The sequence below is a fragment of the Carex rostrata genome, chromosome 6 (assembly GCF_964058835.1).
Source record: "Carex rostrata chromosome 6, lpCarRost1.2, whole genome shotgun sequence".
Classification (NCBI taxonomy): Eukaryota; Viridiplantae; Streptophyta; class Magnoliopsida; order Poales; family Cyperaceae; genus Carex; species Carex rostrata.
The window spans coordinates 2,494,880-2,514,126 of record NC_135923.1 but is presented as its reverse complement, the minus strand read 5'-3'; the positions used below and the strand labels follow the sequence as shown (position 1 = coordinate 2,514,126).

Sequence of the window (19,247 nt, the reverse complement as noted above, 5' to 3'; positions counted from 1 at the left end):
TTGGCTCGTTGGGTCTAGTTAGAATTTGAAATTCACAAATTGATGCCTAGCTGAGCTAGCTCATAAACTGGCGAGTGAGATAGATCCCAACTTAAATTCGTTAATTGTGGATCGAACTAATGACAAATTGACTCATTAACAGCTCGGTCCAATAACAAATGAACTGTCAGCGAACATATCAAATGCTAAGTCACAATCGAATAATGAATGAGTCACGAGCCTTTTTTAGATGCGAGACATTATTGTCGTCAGTCCGTGGGATTTGGGTACGTAAAGATATAGACAGTAATTTTTGTTTCATGCAGCATACAATATACATGTTCGTGCGTTGCATGAAGCAAAAAGTGAGCTGTCAATATCTTGACCTAGGATTTATAAATTCACATCCCCTCAGGTACCTGGGAAGTTACAGATCCAGAATTTGTAACCCATCGTAATTTACTGAACGCATGTAAATATATATGTATCACCTGATGATTTTTAGTGAGGACCAGTGTTGTAAAAAACGTCTATTTAGACTGATTAATTAATTAATAAATTAGTCGTTGACAGTGATCAAACTATCATGAATTTTCTTAACTAATTAGATGATTATTTTCAAATATGAACTATTATTTTCAATTAATCTCTTGACGGTATATACCGTATCTGTCCGATGACAGCATATCGTTATTTACAATTAACACAGGTGGGGAGTAAAAGAAGGGTATTAATTGAACCGTCTTTGTTACAATGATTAAGTGGCTGCATGGTCTGGGAATTAGAAAACATTGCATGTGGTTATATATGAGCTTGAGGCTGACTGATAAACAAACTTCACCCAGGAAATTAAAAAAATTAAAAAATAGAAAAATGATGAATAAAATAATTAGCCTCGGTTAGGTATCATGAAGTTAATTCTATATTAATCCATGTTTCACACAAAAAATAACTGGCCCCATCGCTAAAGTGCCACCTCATGCTTGGGAAATGCATCGCCAGTAAATATGACATAGTTTTGTTTATTACAACTTATCACAAAACAAATTCTAAGAATTCCCCCTCTATAAACAAGTCCGGAGTTCATTTGATTTCAAGCGAGGGATTTGCTTGGGCTATGAAATCAGATAATTTTTTACAATTACTAGATCTGGATCGTTTTTTTTTTCTTTTAACTTGGCACGAATCTCAAAGTCCAATAATACTGCCCTGTGTGCTAGTCTGAATTCCAAACCGGCTGAGATTTAATTTCAAACCTAAAGTGAAGATAATCCTCTACAGGTAAATACCTGGGAGGATACGAATCCTCTTAGTCGGGGGCGGAACTAAAAGAATTAAGTGGAGGTGCTGAAATATATATAATAATAAGATTTGAATGGAAATCTTTATAATTATGAGTAGAAATTCAAACTAGTAAACTAGATGCACACATTTAATTTTTTATTTTTTTATGAGGCATATTGAACTATATAAAAGCTTTTTTTTTTTTTTTGAATACACATGATAAACAATTTTAAAATCATAGGTGTAACCAAGCATCTCTTGTCAAAATTGTAGACCTGTCCTTGCCGACAATTGTTAAAGTTTGAATTTGCAAGTTATTAGGCATTGGCCCAAAAATTGTACTATGCTCTAATTCACCTTTGAGAGAAAAATTGCACTCTTATCAATATTTTATGCTTATTCCTGATTAAAATTCTGGATCCACCTCCTGTTTGTAAGTGGATTCATATGGTAGATAGTTCATTGTTTTGGTTGTTCAAGGTCAAGTACATATCCTCTGAGGTTACCTCAAAATATTTCAGTTGAGATTGAAACTGTCTGATTAGAATATGGATCAATTCAGTTTGAAGTGAAATGTACGAGTTCTTTTAATATTCTATAAATTATGATCGGACGGTCCAAATCTAAACATAAATATTGTATTTCCTTAGACCTTAGACGGTCATTTTTATTACTACCCAAAAAAAGAAAGAAAATTTTAAAAATGCCTTCCGATTTCATTTTTTTTATAAATGCCCCGACCACCAGGCCCACGGGCGGATCACAACAGAAGCGGACCGCCCCCAACCCCCCACGGGCGGTCCACTATTCTTCTTCTTTTTTTTTATAAAGAGATCTTAGTATTTTGATTTAAATAATTTTGTGAAGAAAAATTTTTCTTGTTTAGAGTGTATGCCAAAAAATAAGACATTTGATATATTTATAAAATGATGTCGTAACTCTTTATAACTTTGATTTTATTTTTTTGGTGAACTTTGATTTTATTTGTCAGTTGGATATTACAAGTCTAAATATAACACTAATTAAGGACTTGGTATTTATTCAAAAATTTCCAAGCTCTGACAGCTTGTTAATCTTCTTCTCTTTTTCTGGTTTTTATAATATATGTATAATATATACATATATACATATATACATACATACATACATACATACATACATACATACATACATACATACATACATACATACATACATACATACATACATACATACATACATACATACATACATACATACATACATACATACATACATACATACATACATACATACATATACACATATACATATATACAATTTTTTTTATAAACTCAATTTTTTTATAATATATGTATATATGTATATATAAATATATACATATACATAGAGATGGGCTATGGTGCATTGCAATGCATGGAGGGGTTTGTGCATTGGACCATAAATCTAAAATTCAAAATTCAAATAACCGATCCAAACCGTTCATCTTGTTCTCCAAATTAATATGTGCTTGGAGACCAAATTTTACATTTTTCTGATTTTTTTTACTATTTATTAAGTATTTTACAAAATTGTTGATCCAACGGTGGCTTAACAAAACAGTAAAATTACCAGCCACCGTTGGATCAACAATTTTGTAAAATACTTAATAAATAGTAAAAAAATTCAGAAAAATGTAAAATTTGGTCTCCAAGCACATATTAATATAGAGAATAAGATGAACGGTTTGGATCGGCCATTTGGATTTTGAATTTTAGATTTATGGTCCAATGCACATACCCCTCCATGCATTGCAATGCACCATAGCCCATCTCCATATACATATATTATATATTATATATATAATATACATATATATACATGTATTATATTATATATACATATATATATACATGTAGAGTAAGGCTACGCTACTTTGTGAATTAAACGGGATGTTTTAATTCGCGCCCATATCTCTAGTTTCGAAGTCCAAATAGCCGATCCAAACCGTTAGATGTTTAATCTATATTAAAATGTTCTTGGAGACCAAATTTTACATTTTTTTGAATTTTTTTACTATTTATTAAGATGGTTTGAAAATTGCTGTTTTTTAATGCCTACCGTCAAACGAAAACTTAAACTGAGTTTTTGAGGCACTAAACGACGTTTTTTTGAAATTCTGATGCTTCAATTATTTGAGAGTGATATTCGGATCCGTCTCGTCCTCCCCTTTCCGAAAAGTGATCATACGCTCAAATCCGACTTTTCTAGCCAAAGTTATGGATGTTTAAAGTTTTTTCGAAAGCTGAACTTTGGAAATTCATAACTAACTATAGAAAAATTCAAATAAATTTAAATTTGTGTCAATTCTGTGTATTTTTTTAATGCTCTGCATGCTGATATAATCACTTTTACAATTTGGTCCCTGTATCAGTCCAGACTTGCTGATTTACCAGAAGAAGTCAAATGTTGCATGCGCCCGCTGCATGGGCTATGTATATATGTATAATATATGTATAATATATGTATATATAATATAAGAGGAGGGTTCAAATGCACTCAAATTTTTGTGCACCCAAATGCACCCTATCCTTTTTCTCTGTTTTCAAAGTCCGAATAGTCAATCCGAACCGTTAGATGCGATCTATATATTAAGATGTGCTTGAAGACCAAATTTTACATTTTTTGGAATTTTTTTACTATTTATTAAGCCACTTTAAAAATCGCTGATTCAATGGTCCAGAAAATGCAAAATCAACGATTTTCAAAGTGGGTTAATAAATAGTAAAAAAAAAATCCGAAAAATGTAAAATTTGGTCTCCAAGCACATCTTAATATATAGATCGTATCTAATGGTTCGGATTGACTATTCGGACTTTGAAAACGAAGAAAAATGATTTGAAAGATAGGGTGCATTTGAACCCTCATCATAATATAATATATGTATATGTATATATAATATAATACATGTATATATATGTATATAGAGTTGGGCTACGGTGAGTTTCGAAGTAAAGCGACTATTTTACTTTACGCTCATATTTTGCGATTTTAAAGTTCAAAATGTCGATCCGAACCGCTTGGAGACCAAATTTTACATTTTTTGGAATTTTTTTACTATTTATTAAGCCACTTTGAAAATCGCCGATCCAGCAGTCCAGAAATTTTTACTGTTTTTTACTGTTCAACCGGATTTTCATATTTTCAAAGTGACTTAATAAATAGTAAAAAATTTCCAAAAAATGTAAAATTTAGTTTCCAAGCATATTTTAATATAGATTAAACATCTAACGGTTTGGATCGGCTATTTGAACTTTGAAAATGAAGATATTGCGTGAAGTAAAAACGTGTTTTACTTCGCAACTCACCGTAGCCTTACTCTATGTATATATATGTATATGTATATCATTGAGGCAATCTAACTATATTTTATTATGTATGAATAAAATAATTTTTTTAGAATCAAGGCCAAGTCCTTAATTAGTGTTATATTTAAACTTGTGATATCCATCTGACAAACCAAATCAAAGTTATAAAGAGTTACGACATCACTTCATAAATATATCAAATGTTTTATTTTTTGGCATACACTATAAACAAGAAAACTTTTTCTTCACAAAATTATTTAAACAAAAATACTAAGATCTCTCTAAAAAAAAAAAAAGTGGACCGTCCGTGTGGAGAGGGGGGGAGGTCTGCTATGCATAGGGGATCGCCTGTGGTGGTGGGGGGGGGGGGGGGGTCCGCTTCTGCTGTGACCCGCCCGTAGGCCTAGTGGTCTGATGACATTTTTGGGCCGCCCGTGAACCTGGCGGTTGGAGCATTTATAAAAAATAAAATAAAATCGGAGGACATTTTTAAAAGTTTCTCTTTTTTTTTTAAGATATTAATAAAAATGGCCGGACCTTAGGTGATGTGAATTCTTCGAGAAGTCTAGAGCTTTATCCGTTCTTCCAGGGACAATATGTTATTTTTAAATTGAAGTCATTGTCACTTGAGGCGTTTGATCAAAGTGACAGCGTCATTGAGATAGAATGAAGGTAAGGAATTTTCATGATTGAGCATCACTTTCTTTTTTCTTTGATCAACTTTAAAATATTAATATTTGAATAATCAAGGAACAACTTTACAATGTTGGAAGAGTGATATACGCTATTTGATAAAATAATAGTAATAATTAAATAATATGTAGATTCAGTACAAAGTTAATTTTGAACTGCGGGTTTAGTGCAGCGACACAAGCTCTTATCTCTTTTTCAAGAAAAAGCAGGTTAAATTCTTGAGAATATCATCTAAAACATATTATTGGGATGTACCTCGCTCTTTAATAAAAGAAAATATACAAATTAATTTTACATATGTTTTTTTTCCCCAATGCATTAAAATCTATATTAACGAGGTGTACATGCTATATTAATATTTGTCCTACTGTTTGAACAACAGCTGGTCAAATTTTCTACTGATATTATTAGCAAAGGAATTGGATCACCTGCCTCCCTCTGTAGGCAGGAAATTTCTGCCTCTAAAATCACTGATGCGTGAATCTGGAGTAGATTTTGAGACAAAAATATATCTAATATTTAAATATTAAAATCCATTCCGGACCCACATGTCAGTAACTTTAGAGACATAATTTTTTAATCACAGAGAGAAGAGATTCTGTTCCATTTGCAAAACCTTCTCGTATTAAATGTCCAAAGGCTTTTTGTTAGTCCATATTGAGAAATTTAATTTCTCTTGTACATTACCCTTTTTAATCATAGGAAAGCAATAGTATTATATAGAGTTTAGCAATGCTATTTTAAGTGATTAATGAGTGCATTATTAAATGAGAAAATGAGAAGAAATTATGAGTAAATTTTCTACGCAAGGAGCATTAAATTCTCTGATAAAAAAAAAAATAATTTAATAAATGTAACGTCAGCATCCGATGTCTTTATTGTTATAATAAATTTAATAAATGTTTTGATTGTTCATGTCAAGATTCCAAAGATTGCTTGCCATTTGCCAATCACAGCACCACTGTACCTATTCCGCACCAACCAATGACGCATGCACCCATCCGTACTTCTCTCTCTCCAGTACTACCTTTCTCCTCAGTCTACAATCCATTGTCGAGTTATAATAACTGGAGAGGACCAGAGCTAAGGTAGCACTGTTACATTATGGGCTCCCTGACTTGGGCGGCGCTGAAGACCGTGTTCCACAATACTCCAGATTTTCTGTTACAAGATAAATAAAGAATATCCCGTAACAAGTTGTAATCTGCCCTTTAATTTGAATCAGTGATATACGACAGGTTCTGTTATACAGAATATCTACAGAGGATTTGGATTCAACTTTCATTGTAACTAGTTGAAGTAGTTGGACTCGATAAGTATATTTCCTTTCGCTGAAACGATACTCCGAAAAGCCCGGCGTTGCATTAGATAAGTCACTGAATTGTGGAGCCCAGTATAAGTTTCTCCTGTTGCCTTTTTGTTTCTTTGATTTTTTTTTTGTTTTTTAACGCTATGCGTGCAAGTGCAACGTTGCCACTGGTCCATATACAGATGGATCAAACTAGAAACAACGATTTTTATCATTTACACCCTCGTAAAAGAAGCCGACTTTTCATTTATACCCTCATACAACCAGCCGCCTTTTAAACAAAACCCTCTCCGTTTCACTGGCCCGCTAGGCCCCACCCAGTCCCGTTTCTCGGCCACAATAAATATAACCAAGGTATTTACCGTCGGACACACTACTTTCACATTATTACAATGTGATAATTAATGAAATAAACTTGCTAAAATTAACACAGTTCTTTTACCGATTTTTTTTTTGTTACCATCATAATAAATCAAAATTAATTGAATACCACCCGTTTAGTCATTTGTTGTTTCCTATCACTCACGTAGACTGGAGGTGCGTAAAGATCCCAATCGGTTCGTAGACTGGGTCTGCACACCGATTTTTTTTTTCTTTTTTGCAATAAATTCATATACACTTCATATATTTTTTGGAAGCATGCACAATAGTGGTTTGTTCTGATTACCGAGGATATTTCCAAAAACTCAGATTCAACTGTACAGATATGATGTGCATTCCCAAAAATTATAATTCATTTCCAAAAACTACTTTTGCACATATATAATGTGCATTTATTTAGTAGACATCTATATTCACAATTCATATTACTGAATTTATTACAGAATAGAAAAAAATTACTCCGTGTATATATTCAGTCTGCGCACCAATTAATTTATTTTGATTTATTAGGGTGGTAACAAAATAAATTTCTGGTTCTTTTGAAGGAGTGAAATACTAATATTTGAGGGGTATTGGTGCAAAACGCACGATTTTCTTGCAAGAACATAGCCGAAAAAAAGAAAAATAGATGAGAAAATTAGGAAAGATCGTTGTGTTGGTAAAACGGAACGAATTCTCTCTTCATTTCTCTTTTGAGTCGATTCGTGATTGATTCCATTTAGGATCGCTCGGATCGTTGAATCTCTACCCGAATTTGGGATTTTTGAACTAAACTCAATTCGATTGAAGAGGGATTGGGGCTGGCGGTTGTTGGTCCGATCTAAATTTGTGCTTCGAAAGCCATGATTGGCAGTTCGAACTAAGAGTAGTGTTGCAATTAGGGTTTTCAAATTGAGAATGGACGATAGCGAGCTAGAGGAAGGAGAGGCGTGCGAGTTTATTCCTGACCCTGATGCCTACTCTTACATCGTGAGTTTCTTTTCTCAATTTGATCTTAGAACTAATACTGGTAAATTGTTAATCTTTGTTTTTAGATGCTCTTGCTATTGATCGCTAGCTAAGAACTTAGATTCTGTCATTGGGCATTGATCAGTAACGTATTCGTTACAAAACCTGAAGAAAAGTGGTTATAGAAATCAAAAATAAAAGGGAACTTTTGCAATTAAATTAAATATTTTTCTAATGAGAAGATGTATTTTTGCTTCTTTTTTTTCTTTAAAAGAAAAAAAGAAGCTGCTTATAGGGAGGAGCATCAATAGTAGTTAAAAAGATTATAAGTATTTGTTAAGCTTTACTATTTCTGATTAACTGGTTCATGTTACAGACTCAATTGAAAAACCGTGTTTATTGCACAATTAGAAACAGGAAATTTCATTTCTGAGGCTGAATAATTCCTTAACTGTGTATAATAAAAGACCGAGCTAGTTTATACCACCTCTCTAAATTTCATTTCTCAATCTTTGCTACCAAATCACCAATCTTTTAATTTTTTTTTTTTTTTTTTGTTTCAGGATGAGAAAATCGAGAATATCCTGGGGCATTTACAGAAGGAATTTGTTGGGGGGGAATTATCAGCCGAGAACCTGGGTAAGATGAAAGAAATCAATCACAGCCGTTGCCTTCTCCAGATGTGTTACATCTTTTGTGAAATAACAGTGAGAATGTGATTAACAGGGGCAAAATTTGGAGGTTACGGTTCTTTCTTGCCGGCACATAGACGGTCTCCTTCTGTTTTGTCTCAGCCGCGGAGCCCGCTTAAGCCGCCCAACCATAGAAACTCTGTATCGCCTTGCAACCCCCCTCTGGAGGTAATTTGCCTAGTTTTTTTTTTTTTTTCATTAATTTATTTCTGTAATGGAGAAGCAACCAATTGCCAGGTTATTTTATCCAACGCTTTTAATACAAAAAGAATTAAATGACCTCAGATTGTAAAGCAAAGAACCTTGTTCATGCTATAGTCTCAATAAAAAAATAAAAATAAAATAACAGTAGGAAAGAGAGCAAAGGAATTAGACAAAACTTCATCATATACTATTGAAGAAAATTTTAAGAAATGATGAGACCAGGAATAGGGGTATTTCATTATGTAGTAACTTCATTTTATTTTGTTGTGCATTGATGAAGGGAACACATCACAACCGCTCAGTGGTAACAGGCACCTCAATTTCCTCTAGGAACATTCCCAAAAGAATTCCATCGACAGATAATCTAGTAAAGAAAGAGACATTTACAAGTGGGCCCAGTTCAAGGCAACTGCCTATTCAAAAGCACAATTCTTCAAAAAATTCTATTGGTGGCGGAAGCACCGATCAAAAGACGCTTAAAGTTCGCATTAAAGTTGGTAATGAAAACACACTGAGGAGAGATAATGCTGCAATTTATAGCGGCCTGGGGCTTGACATCTCACCTTCTTCTTCATTCGAAGCAAGTTCTGGAGGGAGTGCGGGACCCTCTGCTGAATCTCGAGGGGTACCTGGTGAATCTCCTCAGTCCATTCTTGAGGTGATCTTTCTTTTATGCTTCTGATCAAAATGCTTTACAGTTGTATTAATTGAGTAGTTTCTTAACAGTAAAATTCTAATGTTTTGATTTGTATCAATGACTAGAATGCCATAAACTAGATGGACTTGAGGTTTGCCATTTTAGAAATTTGTACATGAAATGATTATTTTGCCAATGTGATAAAATTTCACTGTACATAGAAGTCCAGTATAAGTTAATAATTTATTTTCTGTTTATACAGGCAATGACGTGCTCTCTGATACCTGGTGGGTTTCTTCTTTCACCGATCAAGGGATGCTTTATGAATTTCACTGGAAAGACAACCCCTGTGCTGAAAAATGCCCAGACTTCTCAAATCCTTTCTAAGCCAAATATCCCGACCAAAGAGGCCAAGGCCCATAAATCGAAGAACTCAAGACCTGATGAGAAAAATTGCACACATTCCGGTACAAAGTTTTTGAAAGAATTACCAGCTTTACCCTCCAAAGAACAAACAAGTGCAACTGACTTGGTAAAGGAGAAAGTAGAATTAGTTGAAGTTGATCAGAGTTATGCATCTAAAAGTGTAGAGAATGGGGATGTGGATTTAAAGGTTAAACCTAAATTGAAATCAGTTAAGGGAGATAAGAAATCTACACCATCTAACAAAGAAAGGTTTAAAGACACTACTTCTCTTGATACCAAGAGAAAAAGCAAAGGTGAGTCAAAGAAGAAAGTAAGCATCAGCAAAGCTGATTCGGTTGAATCCAATAAAAACGGTTACCAGTATGTGGGGCCTAGTAATTCCATGAAACTAGAAGTAGAAAATGCAGCAGAGGTGAAAGTGCAACCACAGTACGACGAGATCCAACCACAGTACGACGAGAGAAGAGTGCAAAAGGAAAAGCAATCGAGTAACTCAACTTCTACAGATAGAAAGAAAGGATCTATTGTAAGACCTAAAAAGTCGGACACCCTCCCGAAAAGTGAAATTGAAAAAGATTTTGCACATGAGTTCTTGGAAGAGAATTTGTCAGAGAAGAGAAAGAAACCGGTTGGTGTGAAGATTCAGAATGAGAAGGATTTTACTTCTTTGAGGGAATCTCTGCCAAAGGAGTGGCCCTCTAATAATAGATTTGAGAAAGAACCAGCTTTGGATGTGCAAATTAATAATCCTGTACCAGCACCTGGTAATCTAACAACTGCAGAGACGCTGGTGGCACCAATTCCACCAATGGAAATAAAGGAAAATTGGGTTGGTTGTGACAAGTGTCATAAGTGGCGTCTCTTGCCTTATTGGATCCATCCTGACAGCCTCGGGGATAAATGGCACTGTAAACTGCTTGATTGGCTGTAAGTTGGATTTATCTCTTTGTACAATTTTCTCTCTCTCCTATCTTATTCTCAGATTTTATGGTGTTTGTTGATAAATATGACCAAAAGAAAATTGATGAATTACATAACATGTTAATTAAGATCGTCATCTTACATTTGCATATTGTGCGGAAAAGCTTGTAGACCATTGAGCAATAGTTCATAGTTATGTAGAGCAAGCAAATTGTTACAAAAAGTGAACTCTTTTTATGCAATTTGAGGTGCTTCTGATACTTTTAATACCCGACTTTTACTTGGTGATTAATTAATCTTGAATATGAGTACATCTATATTAATTTTATTATGCCTAAATGGTTCTGCAGGCCTGGAAAGAACAGGTGTGATGTCGGAGAAGAAGAAACGACAGTTGGTGCAAATGCACTTAACCTTGTCCCGCTCCCACTCCCCGGCATTGCAAATGCATCAATTGGCGTTCTACCTGATGCTAATGTAATCGCACCAGTGACTGGTGCAGTCCAATCTAATAGTGTACCAGTTCAATTATCAAAGAAGAAAAAGGAACCCAGAGAGGGTACTGATTTAACCAACCCTCCGAAGAAGAGAGAGAAGGCATCTTTGAAAGGTAATTTGGAGACGACTTCTTATGGCAGCGGTGGACTCGGCATTGAGAGCATGTCTGCTGATTTTACGGCAGAGAAGCAGAAGTCTAAGCACCAAAATTTGGGACGATATTCTGACGGAGGTTTGCTCCCTTTCCCTTTTTGGCCCCTCACTGTTTCTCAACCCACCTCTAAAAAAATTGTGCAAATAAAGAGTAGTCCTGTTTCTGTTTTCATTTTTCTAAGTTACGATGTTATCAATATATTTCCAAAGAGAAAACTATATAGTTCAAGGTCTTTATGTTGTTTTATATTGTTTTTGTTTTCCCTTTTGTTCGCAGGAGATATTACAGGGAAAGCCAGCAAGCATTCAAAATCTAAGAACAAGAGACCAGTCGAACCCGATGATTCTAAAGCATGTAAGAAAATAAAAAAAGAAGACTCTCATCCTTACGTAAAGGAAAAGAGGCCTGAATCTGGCTTACCTGGAAATACAACTTTTGATATAGCGAACAGGTCATCTAAAAAGGCAAGCTTAAAATCATCCTTTGATGAAAGATTAGATACAAAAGGTATTAAAGTTGAGAGGAGAGAGAACTTTAGCACACCGGAAATTGAGAGACCTGACAGAGTGCCTGAGAGAATCGATGTTGCTCAAGAAAAGAAATTGAGAGAACAGAACCATGGAGAAAAGGTTCTGAATTCAAGTAGAAGGGATATGGCCTATGCACATCCGTCAGCAGAGGCGACATCAAGCTCTTCTAAGGTCTCTGGGTCCCGGTCCCACTCCCGGAGAAGTAAAACCAAGCTTCATGAAAGGAGGGGCTCTCCAGTTGAGTCAGTTTCTTCCTCTCCAGTTAGGCATTTGAGCAGTGAGAAGCTCCATAGAAAAGGAATACCGATTAAAGAGGAGGTAGTAAATATTGCCTCGTACACATTACCAATGGTGAGCCCAAAGAGGGGTCCCAGCACAGAAATGGAGAGACCGAACAAGCAGCCTCGCTTGTCAGAGACTCGGAGAAGCATGGCTGACGATTTAAAAGCAGGTGGAAGTAGTAAGAACGTACCACCAGAGCAGAATGGCGAGTGCTCAGAGAAGAAGCCGGTACAATTCGCTGATAGGCCCAATTATCATGAAAACCATGAAGGTTCAAATCGCCGTAAGATACCTAAAAGTGAATTCAAGGTGTCTTCAAGACCAAAGGAGAAACACAGAAGCCATTCTGACAAAGGTAATAATATTTTTTTGAACCATCTGGGTCCCACACTGATCTGATTCAGTAGTGGTATGGTAATATTTTTTTAACCCGGTATTAATTAAACTGATCTTATTTTCAGCGGTAACTGATAAACCACAGCCAGCAGGTAACAAGCTTGTACCAGAAGCCTCAGGTACTAAAATTGGTGCATCAGCAGTCAATGAAAATAATGTACCACACAATGGTCATTTGCCAAAGGCACCACAGCCCAAAAAACAGGAGATTGCTAATGGATTGCCACCTAATGCTGTTAGACAAGCTGCTTCTAACCCACTGGACACATCCAGTTCTGAGAAGAATGTTCTTCTGAAAGAAGCCCGAGCTTTGAAGCATACAGCTGATCGTATGAAGGTAATCAGAGTGTACTCACCGAGGTATTATGCATTACGTGTGAGTGTATAACCTAATTCATCTGTTAACAGAGCCACCTGAAGATTCTCTCTAGAATTTTAGTTCATATTTATTCGACAAATAGGAATTCATCTACAAGCCTAAGGCACTGCACTCAGACGTCAATCGTTGCTTGGAAATTATAAACAAACAAAAAATGTAGTTCTCATGAAATAAAATTCTACAGCTAGAATCATGAATTTTGGTGAAAAAGAACACTCAAAACTCAAAAGAAATGAATAAGAAATAAAATAAAGAAGTTTCGGAGATTTTGTTGGGTACACAATGCTGGGAACATGTAACATAGGCCTACGCAGTAAATGGGGAGAAGTTATTGCCCTTTAGCATCCTTACTGAACAAGTGGGGCCCACTGGACAGTGAATAAGAATATTGTCTAACATTCGTAGTGAGACTAAAAACTTACATATTGACTTCTTGGTGGGGTTTGTCTTGTAGAATGATGAATCAGAACTGGATAGCACGAGAATATATTTTGAAGCTGGCTTGAAGTTTCTTCAAGCTGCGTCTTTATGTGAACCTGCTGGTGGGGATAGGAATGGAGAGGCCGTGCAAATCTATTCAGACACTGCAAAACTGTGCGAGTAAGCTAGCAACAATTATTCTTGAACAAATTTGTTGCATACACAACTAACAACTGAGGGATCAGCTGTTATGATTGAGGTTACGGTACTATGCATAGTGCATATTGGTCCGTACTATGGATCAGTATTTCTATTTATAAAGTCATAGCAGCTGATCTGTACCGTTCAATATTTTCTTCTTATGAAAATGTACTTGTAGATCAAATTTTAATTTTTTTAGAGTTTTTTTACTATTTCTCTAGATAGGTAGAAAATCACTTGATCTTAGAAGTTCTAGACCATTCAAATCGACTGTTTGGAAATGAAGATATTGATCCATAGTACGGACCAATCTGTGCTATGCAGAGTGCCATTACCTCACTCGACCTGCTATTAAGATATTATTAGTGCGGTTTGTATGCTCATTTAACATGCCAGTCTGAACTATTAAAGTAAAAAGTGGGATGGGTATGTTCGCCTTCTGTGATCTGAAGATTACACCTTGTCTTTCTTTGGCAGTTTCTGTGCACATTCATATGAGAAGTGCAAGAAAATGGGTGCTTCGGCTTTGGCATACAAGTGTGTGGAGGTGGCTTATCTCAAGGCAGCCTTCTATAAAAATCCCAGTGCTTGCCGGGACCGCCATGAGCTACAAACAACTCTTCAGACGCTCCAGCTCGGTAATTCATCTCTATACCTCAAGGACTACCAGTGTTTTAATTACGAGTTCAGTGGATGAAAATTCAACAATAAATAAAGATATTCATTGAGATGTTGTCAATTCATTAGTCGTTGAAAGAGCAGTTCTCTGAGTAGTTTACATAAGTTGTCAACTCGTATTTAGTTAGGTCATGTCAGATTAAAAGTTCATTTTTATTTTTATTTTATTGTATTGTATTGTTAACTGTACCTCTGGCGTTGTTATAGGGGAGTCACCGTCGTCCTCTGCCTCAGATATTGACAATTTGAATAACCATGGATTGGCCAAGGTTGCTTCGGTCAAGGATTCAAATTCACCTCAAGTTGCCGGTGCTAACCATTTAATGGCCGCTCGCAACCATCCTCATATGACTCGGTTACTCGCCTATGTATGTCTCTTCCGTGCCGTTATAACCAGATTCTAAGGATTTATTGTCAACATGATTTGTAAAAGAAGAATTTTAAACCAATATATTAGTTGCTTGTATGTTTGGTGTGGTCCGGTATGAATGTGTTTTTTGGACTTTTAAGGGAAGGTTCCAAATGGTATTGTTCATCTCCATACATATGTATATCCATATTTTTTAGATATAATTTTTAGACATCTGTGATCGGGTCTGACTTCTACTCAATATTATAACAGACAAACGATCTAAATTGTGCATTCGAAGCGACTAGAAAGTCACTGGCCGCTTTCACAGCTTTCAGTTCTGAAAATGAAGGGGTTGATGCAAACGGTATTGCCTCTGTCAGAAGTGCCCTTAATTTTGGTTTTCACAATGTCAGAGAGCTACTCCAGCTTGTACGAGTTTCGATGGAGTCTGTCTGTCATTAATATAAAGAGTTTTCCACTAAGCAGGTAACTGCCAATCCCTCTTAAGTATATTAGATAATTGATTTTTAAGTAAATAAATATGTTAGATAATTTGAAGTATGTATTCTGTATTGTACTAGCACTGATGATAGTCAATGCTTTATCAACATTGTTATTGTGCCTGATTGATGAAATTTCAACATAATAGTTTGGTGATATTTTAGTATTTCAAAATTTGAACATAATTATGTCTGAGACTTGTATTATTACAATGCAATTTTCCAGGTTAACACTTCTAATAAAGTGGTTTGTCCACTCCCTACTCTTCAAGTCGTTGTGTACAATTATTCTGGGACATGCTATACGAGTATATGGCCATGTTATTTTTTTGTATTCCAATAGTTTGATTACATGCGTACAAATGTTTTGAGTTGAGCTGGTTCAAGTGTAAATATTACGAGATGGAATATCAAGCTTAGCTGCGCAGACCTGACAAGAGTTTCACGGTAATTCGTTTTTATACTACATCTGATTCCTTGATTATTTATTGATCCATATATCTCTTGAACCACAGAATTTATTCGTGCAACTTTCGCTTGTTGAATGAACTGGTACTGATATCATCAAATTAAACAATTTTTCAGGGTTAAGACGGAAAGAGAGCTCAGGCTAGCTGGCTGTCTATTTGGTAGATTCATCGATTATGCTGTTCTATGTTCATAGAAATTGTATCATGCTGTCTCCTTTCTTATCAATTGCTGCTGTAAATACCCCCCCCCCCCCCCCCCCCCCACCACCACCACCACTAGTTCGAGATCTGATGAGTAACCCATAATAATTTTTTTGTTTTTTTATCCTTAACATTTTTTTTTACTTGCAGTTGGTGAGTTTGATTGGTGAATCAGAACTAGTCTAATTGTATAAATTAAGTGCATTAATTTAGTTCCTGCTCTCAGCTACATCTAAAAACTTCATGCAACTCTGAAACTTTTGAGGTACTAGTGTGGATTTTGTTCAAAAAAGAAATAAATCCTACATCACTTTGAAGTCTATGTTCTCATTACCTGAAATAGATTCTATTTAAGCATACATTTTTTGGGAACAGTTAGTTGATTTGGACACCGTTCTGTACAAAATTTCTATAAAGAGTTGTATTAAGAACTAGATTAAGATAAAGAATTGTATGAAGAACTGGATAGAAGGAACAAGGAGTGTTTTGTCTTTTGTGAACTCAATTTTAAAATCTATCGGATTGGTTTTAAATGACAAATCTGAACAGTTGAAATTCATTTATGTTATAAGTGATGTGTTTACGTGTGAAAATTTTAAATTTTCGAATTAATTTTATATAGAGTTAAGTGGTAAAAAAATGTTCAAAAAATAAATGTATTTAAATTAATTTATAAATATTCTAATTTTGACCGCTTGACTATATATTAAATTAATTCGAAATTATAAAATTTTTGTATGTAGATGCATAACTCGTAGGGTAGATGAGATTCAATGGTTTTGATTTGTTATTTGAAGTTCATCTGATATTTTTTATAGTTGAGTTTACAAAGGGACTTCATAAACTTAAGAACACTCTATTTCTACTTGGGAATAAAATTATTTTTGAGGAACCAGATAGAACGAATAAAATGATTTTTGAAAACTAGATAGAATGAATAATCATCACACTTCATCTAAACCTTACATGATGTCTTCCTGGGTAAGAGGTAGTATTGCATTTGCATATATTGATAACTGGATATCACTATTGGTGATATAAGATTTCATTTTGTGTGCCTATAATTGACAATAAATTTGAGGGAGACTGAGAATGCTGCTCCAAGGAGAGAAGAAAAAAGTAAGGTAGGGAATTTGAGAACAACTGCATATCAGTTGAATATGAGTAGCATTAGAGGCGAAGTCAGACTTTTGAATTACGGGGGTAAAAATATATGGGGGTCAATTTTACGGGGGTAAAAATAATGCATAAATACAAAAAAAATTGAAAAAAAATGAGAGTCAATTGACCCGCATTGTTGCTTGTTACCTCCGCCCCTGAGTTGCACGAATAATGAGTTCGAACTCTGTATCGTGCTATACCGAGTAGTATGCAATTTCTTGCTTATCTGTGCTTGCTATTGCAGTATTTTGCTTCTTTTTTTTGTTTTATTGCATTACATCTGATCATATCAGTAAATAATAGGAGTATTGTTTTCAATTATGAAACTTGTTTTTGGTTTAGTATGTTTTTGCTGTATATTTGTTTTGAATTATGTTATCTTTCTTTTTTATGAATGATACGTGCTAGCCCTCGAGGTAGCAGGATGCAACTCTCGAGCTGGACTTGTGTGTGTGTGAGTTATTAGTTTTCTTTGTAGGATACCTCTTGTGTGTCAAAAAATGCGAACCCCCCTTTAGGCTCAGCATTGGGTCTTATTTAGGTCGGGCTTTTGCTGTCGCGTAGCGCATCGATCTGGGAGCCTGACAGTTTTGTCTGGTGAGACAAATCGTACGGAGTTTGTTTTAGATACGAGTGATCTCGAGTTTGGGCCGGGCCGTCTCGGGATCTTAGATATATTACAGCCTATGCGGATCTTCGACAGGCCCGCGGCATTTGGGCCTGGCCAGCCCAAATCTGTGTGTTTGCCTATTCGAGTTGTTGGTTTGTTTAAGGGACTTGTTCTGAGGCCCTTGTCTTGAGCTCATGGCTCAGGACCCCATCAGTGAACAACTATGAACTTCAAAGAAATTAGTATCAAAGCAAATACAATGGATGCTCATATTTATTATTCTTGACACAATATTTTTATCATCTTTAATAAACTTGTTTCTATCACCTTACCTCCATGCACACAAAAATAGTTTATATGTGCATTGTGGCAAAATGAACAAAACATTTTAGCTTATGCCCATGAGGAAAAAAAAACAATTTAACAAATCATCAATAGAAAAATATACAAGTAAATAATTTAGAGAATATAAAAAAATATACATTACAGATAAATAAATAATGTACATGATTTAAACATTCTAAAAACAACTGAAATAAAGAACTTACTTTAAAAAATATTAAAAGAGAAAAACAAAACATTATTTTGAATAAGATTGCCAGAAAGTACTGGTACTAGTTCATTTGCCAGAAAGTACTGGTACTGGTTTGATAATTTTTCACTTTATATCACTTAGTGACCATATTGCACAAAAGACTGATACAATTTCACAAAAGTAGTCCAATGAAAACATATCATCTAATCTTATTACAAATGGAATGAAAGCAAGTAAAATTTCTGATAAAAGAATTTTCTCTAGGAAAAATGTTTCTGTCAGTAAGTGCCTCCCTTTCCAGATCTGATACACAAGAAAAACCACAACAAGTCGCAATAAGTTGAGCATTTGATAAGCATATTTTGTCCATGGCCATATATTAAAGCTTCTTTCCTGCAAGAAGAAAGTTTGAAATTAATAAAGCATGATTTGTTTCATCAAAACAAAAAGAAAAAACAAATATAAAAAAATTAATAAAGAGTAAGGCTATGGTACTTTGCAATGGGCACGTAGCTAGGTCCGGTACTATGGATCTATATTTTTTTTTTTTAAATTCAAACAGTCGATCCGAACAGTCCAATATGTTCTTCATATGAAAAGGTACTTGGAGAACAAATTTTACACTTTTAGAAATCTTTTTACTATTTTTCAGATAACTAGAAAATCTGGCGATCTAAACATTATGGACCATCGGAAGCAGGTTCTAAATAGCTATAGCTACGCAATAGCTGCGTTATAGCTTTTTTGGACCTTAAAATCTATAATGCTATTAACCGCTTTTCTTTTATAATGATTCTAAATAGCTAGTTATGGTTGCGCTATAGTTTTTTTGGACCTTAAAAGCTATAGCGCTATAATCGCTATTTAGAACCTTGGAAGGTTAATAGTAAAAAAAATAAAAAAAATGAAAATTTTAATGGTAAATATATTTTCAAATGAAGATCATGTTGAGTGTTTTAGATCATCTATTTGGACTTTGAAAACAAAAATATGAATTCATAGCACGAACCGATATGCGCATTGCAAATTACCATAGCCTCACTAATAAATCTAAATTGGAATAGTAAATATATATGAGGA

At 34.8% G+C, this 19,247-nt stretch overlaps 1 protein-coding gene across 2 annotated transcripts; it reads left to right on the top strand.

The window, feature by feature from the left end:
• The first annotated feature begins 7,522 nt into the window (after positions 1-7,522).
• LOC144555774 (CW-type Zinc Finger) lies at positions 7,523-15,901 on the top strand. Of its 2 annotated transcripts, XM_078304202.1 has the most exons (14): positions 7,523-7,941; positions 8,484-8,559; positions 8,647-8,780; positions 9,097-9,474; positions 9,716-10,806; positions 11,151-11,530; positions 11,729-12,619; positions 12,726-12,997; positions 13,494-13,639; positions 14,138-14,298; positions 14,546-14,706; positions 14,961-15,176; positions 15,417-15,637; positions 15,776-15,901. In XM_078304202.1, exons 1-12 carry the CDS (start codon positions 7,870-7,872, stop codon positions 15,150-15,152), a joined length of 3,954 nt encoding a protein of 1,317 aa, XP_078160328.1. In that variant the 5' UTR covers positions 7,523-7,869; the 3' UTR covers positions 15,153-15,176; positions 15,417-15,637; positions 15,776-15,901. The 2 variants fall into 2 exon arrangements, with proteins under 2 accessions (XP_078160328.1, XP_078160330.1); XM_078304204.1 differs by lacking the exons at positions 13,494-13,639; positions 14,961-15,176; positions 15,417-15,637; positions 15,776-15,901.
• Positions 15,902-19,247: the final 3,346 nt, after the last annotated feature.